Here is a 4,421-nt window from a genome sequence, read left to right as displayed (position 1 = left end):
TGGTAGACACCAACGGTGCATTGGACAGGAGTCCCGAGCGTGGCTCGCGGGCTGATCGCGGAGTGGCACGTAACCCACCGAGCGCTGCTCAAGTCTAGAGCAGTCGCTGCATGTCATGCGTGACATGGTCGGCCAGGGACCGAGGCATCGAAGGCGAGGCCCCCGTGATGCACGTGAAGTGGCACGCGAACCACTGAACACTGCTCTCTTTGCGAAGCAGTCGCTGCATACCCTTCTCAGGTTCTGCACGAATACCGTGTTCATCCATTTAGCAACCGAAGACCGGTTGTTAGTACCAAAATACACTTTGGAAAATTTGGCTGCATTGAATGTTCGCTTATACATTCCAGCATCGCACAGAGGTGATTCAAGTACAACTCTTCAGCAGCTCTTCCATTGTCGGTAATGGTGGCGAAATAAAGTATGTTCTGGTAACTTCAAAGCCAGTCGTTGCATCCACAACACCTGGATCAGCATATTCGCAGGCTACATTTCCATCCTGGGGAGTAAAACGCTGGGCATACTCATCCGTGGACGCAATGTATTTGATATGATATGTTGAGGATGAATCGTGATATCTGATCATCAAGGCACTTCACATGAAACTCCATGACAAGCTTCCTGGTCACTTGAAATCATGGATATGGTGTTAAGTTTTACGGAATGACCTCCTTCACTCTGAAGCTACACATGGCGACGAGCCATGAATTGTGATTCCCCACAACGATAATTTGAAGTTCAAGTTTGTTTACGAGGCGCGTGATACACCTATGGCCGGCCATTTTGGCCGTGAGAAGTCCTACCAATATCTCGGTGCCTAATTATAACGGTCCCGCATGTACAAGTGGCTTACGCGATACGTGAAGACATGCGATGTCTGTCAGCGTGTGAAGAGCGCACGGCACATATAAGTGCCAATGTAGATTCTCTTTGTTTTTACTTTCTGTTGGAAGTGAGTCGTTCTCGACTTTATCTTCGAGAATTGCTCGTGGCAAAGGAGACCACCCGACGATGGGCCCGGCAAACGATCTGAGAATGCTGATGGCCACAACTGAGTGCTTGCCTTTATCGATAGACTCGACATGATGATTTGCATCTCTCCATACAGCGATTCCATCGATGCCGAAATTTCGACTAGATTGTTTGTTGAATTCGTTTTTCGCAATCACGGGTTGCCAGACGTCATCGTCTCTGATCGTATTTCACGACTCACGAGTGGCTTCTGGGAAGAATTGTTTCGAATTCGTGGCACTCGCTTGGATATGTCCACAGTGAACTGCAGTAAGACCGCATCCTTATCAAGTCTTTTCTCAAACGTAAGTTTGCGTGCCGGGTTTGAGGCTGCATCGGATAGCCTCTTACATTCCCAATCCTTGACTATCATTCCCTTCCTGTTGACTATCAGCCATGGTCTTGTGTTTCCCCGACATCATTAGGAGTCTATGGACATAATCTGTAGGATTGTGAAGACTCAGATATCCATATGTGTTGTTCTGTCCAGTGAAGAAGTTAAATATAACGATCCAAGATGCGCTATTGAATCTCAGAGTTGCTAAGTGTGTGGCTAAACAGTAAATATGACCGATACTTAAGCCGAATTTAGAACTGGCGAATAAAATTTTCATTATAAAAAATTGCGTGTGACAAACATTCTGTATACCAAAAAGTCACGATACAGATCCTGCCCATCACCATAGCAAAAGAGGTGTCCGGCGTACGCATATACCAGCTATGTGTTTGGCGAGGTGAAGTGTCGAGTAACGTCTGTAGTTGTCGCGTATACCACCACGACCTAACCATTGGAAGATACCGTTCACTTTGCCATAGAGCTAAATATGTAGAGAAAAGAGTGGCTCGTAACAAACGTGTCACTGATTGTCTACGAGCTCACTTTAGTGTGAGAGATTTCTTATGGCATTGTTGATTTGTGAAGCTGCATTCTACCATGGCGATTGGAACGCAGATTCGCTGCTGGAAGAAAGAAGTTGCTGACTGATCTGCTCACATATGAGCTTACGGCCACAATTATAAATGAGATAGAGCTTTTGTTCAGATGAAAATGTCTTCGCGCAAACGCTGCAGACGGAACTCCTCAAAATAGAAAGGTATGTTGACTCACAGACGTAGAAGATGAGAATGCCACTGCATCTCCACATTAGACCCGAGCTTCAATTTTCATTCTCATGTTTACATATAGTACATTTTAATTGATCCAACTGTGTATTTAGTACATGGCTCTTAGGAACTTACGAACGTTAAGCGGAACAGAGTCTTCCACCAAATCTCGATCACTCAGGTTATATAAATCTTCTGGAATGGTGATATTGTTGCTTCAGAGCGGTATAAAAATTACTTGCAACGTTAGAAGTACACAATGCTGGTACTATTTTGGATTTCTGTGAAACCTGCACCAAAATATACATCAGGTCACCATTCAAATTTGATATTTAAAAACCTGTACGTACGACTATTAAAAAAGTCGTAGCTCGAAGCTGCATCAAACCCTGAGTCTTCCACCACGAAGCTATCGCGATATCGCATCTGTGTCTTTTGAATCAGGTGCTGGCAAAAATCCTCCATAATCATGTCAACAGCTTTGCCCTTTTCCGCCATACCAGCCCGCATAGGTCGTTGCCCATTAGTTGCAATAGGACAAGCTACATTGCCAACCACGATGTATGGAACAATTTTGTTCAACTGCGAAAGTACAGCACGACAGGCCTCAGCATCTGAATCAGTCGCTAGATTTAAAGGAGCATGAAATATATCCACTTCAACAATGTCTTCGTTTAGTGAATTGCCCTCATTCGCATCCACAACATCATATGAATGCGTGTTTAAGTCCATGTGCAATTGCCTTTGTTCGCGTAAAGGCCGTTTTTGATCCTTGGCTGCCACAAGCTTTTGCTTTTGTTGCCGCTTGACTTTTTGGCACTGGTTCCACCAAATCAAAGGTTGACCTGAATTCCGCGCTTCCTGGGCTTCCGTTCGTCTTGCTATCGCCTTCACCGGCCGTATCTGTTTAATAACTTCTTTTTGCTCCATCTGTACGGCCGTAGTCTCCTGCTGTTTCACTCCGTGCAGCTGGGCAGGAGACCGCACAAACGTTGACAGGTTGCTGTAAGGCATGAACAAGTTCTCATCTTCAGATCCACTCTGCGTTTCTTGACTTGATGTTTCCGCCAAAAAAATCTCAGACGTTGTAACTTTCGTCACTATCGCGTTCTTGATTTTTCCATCGGCCGCGCTCGCCAGCAGCTTTTGCGTCCGGCGCTGTGCTTTAAAAAAAGTTGTCTCTTCGTCTTCCTCCTCATCGTCTACTTCCTTCCCACTTTTATTCCAGCTTCGCTGCGGCAATAGGACAGGCTGCGTTATCTTGGGCTTCCACCGCCGCTGCTTGACCACTGCACGTTGCGGTCGTTTTGGATTGTGTGGCATGCGACGGGTAAATTGCATCTTTCTTTCTGTACCTTGATGATTGTTGGTGCTGGAGATGCTTGGTGGATGTGGCTGAGATTGAAGTGTTGGTTGATATTTTTTGTGATCTAAATGATTTTGTTGCTGTTGCTGCTCCATGGCCGCTGGCTGCTGCTCGAGCTGCTGATTGTCAGCAGGTTCAGAAATCTTCCGACGATAGCTTAGCACACTGCTTGATGACACGAGCGTAAATACTCGACGCACAGGTGACTTGCCCATCGTAAAACTTAAGGGGTCGCTTCTTAACTGATTGAGCAGATTTTTTCGTAGAGAACAAAAGATCACTGCTCAAGCGCAACAATTAGAAATATTTTTTAGAAGGTTACCTCATCAGTTGACGACAAATCGTTGCTCAAAATCATTAAATACACATTCGTTACAATCGCTAAAGGGACATAGACAATAAATGCTCTGAAGTTTTCAACCCTATCATTTTCTTTGAACTTGCTTCCTTCTCCTCTGTTAAAACGTGAAGCATAATGTTTAAGGTTGTCGTCGATTTTTTTCCAAATCGGTAATAATATGCGCCTGTGAAGCGTTCGGGATAATAATATCATTAGACAGAGCTTGCCTTCGGTATCAGAAAAGGCTAAAAACGACGCAATCCGTCTCTTGAGCCGCAGGGGCCTCGACCACCAGGTCGAGCGTCAAAGAAGTTTCTACCGGCAAAGAACATGTTAAAGGTGCTCCATAGATGTGGTAGGACCTGTTCACTATTTCCACTTGGAGCGCGTGATTGTTGAGAGCTAAATCAGCTGAAAGTACTCCGAAAATATCAGTCATAAAGACTCACAAGGCTTCATGAAATTTAGTGTCACATCGTCGCAGTTGTCAAGATACTGCACAGTAAATTCGCCCATGGGAAGACGAAAGATCTGTAACTTGAGCTGACTTAGATTTTTAAAGCTTTGCTAGTTTACGCTTCTGAGGTTTCAATGAAAGGT

The 4,421-nt window shown here is 44.9% G+C and overlaps 1 protein-coding gene across 1 annotated transcript; it reads right to left on the bottom strand.

The window, feature by feature from the left end:
• Nucleotides 1–2,361: 2,361 nt before the first annotated feature.
• Nucleotides 2,362–3,696, bottom strand: PHALS_13355 (uncharacterized protein; the record flags this gene model as incomplete). The annotated part of the gene is made up of 3 exons (XM_024729097.1): nt 2,362–2,405; nt 2,466–2,697; nt 2,773–3,696. The coding sequence occupies 3 exons, from the start codon at nt 3,694–3,696 to the stop codon at nt 2,362–2,364; spliced, it is 1,200 nt and encodes a 399-aa protein (XP_024579508.1).
• Between the last annotated feature and the right edge of the window lie 725 nt (nt 3,697–4,421).

This window comes from Plasmopara halstedii (genome assembly GCF_900000015.1).
Source record: "Plasmopara halstedii genome assembly, contig: Scaffold_658, whole genome shotgun sequence".
Taxonomy (NCBI): domain Eukaryota; phylum Oomycota; class Peronosporomycetes; order Peronosporales; family Peronosporaceae; genus Plasmopara; species Plasmopara halstedii.
This window is presented reverse-complemented; position numbering and strand designations above follow the sequence as displayed.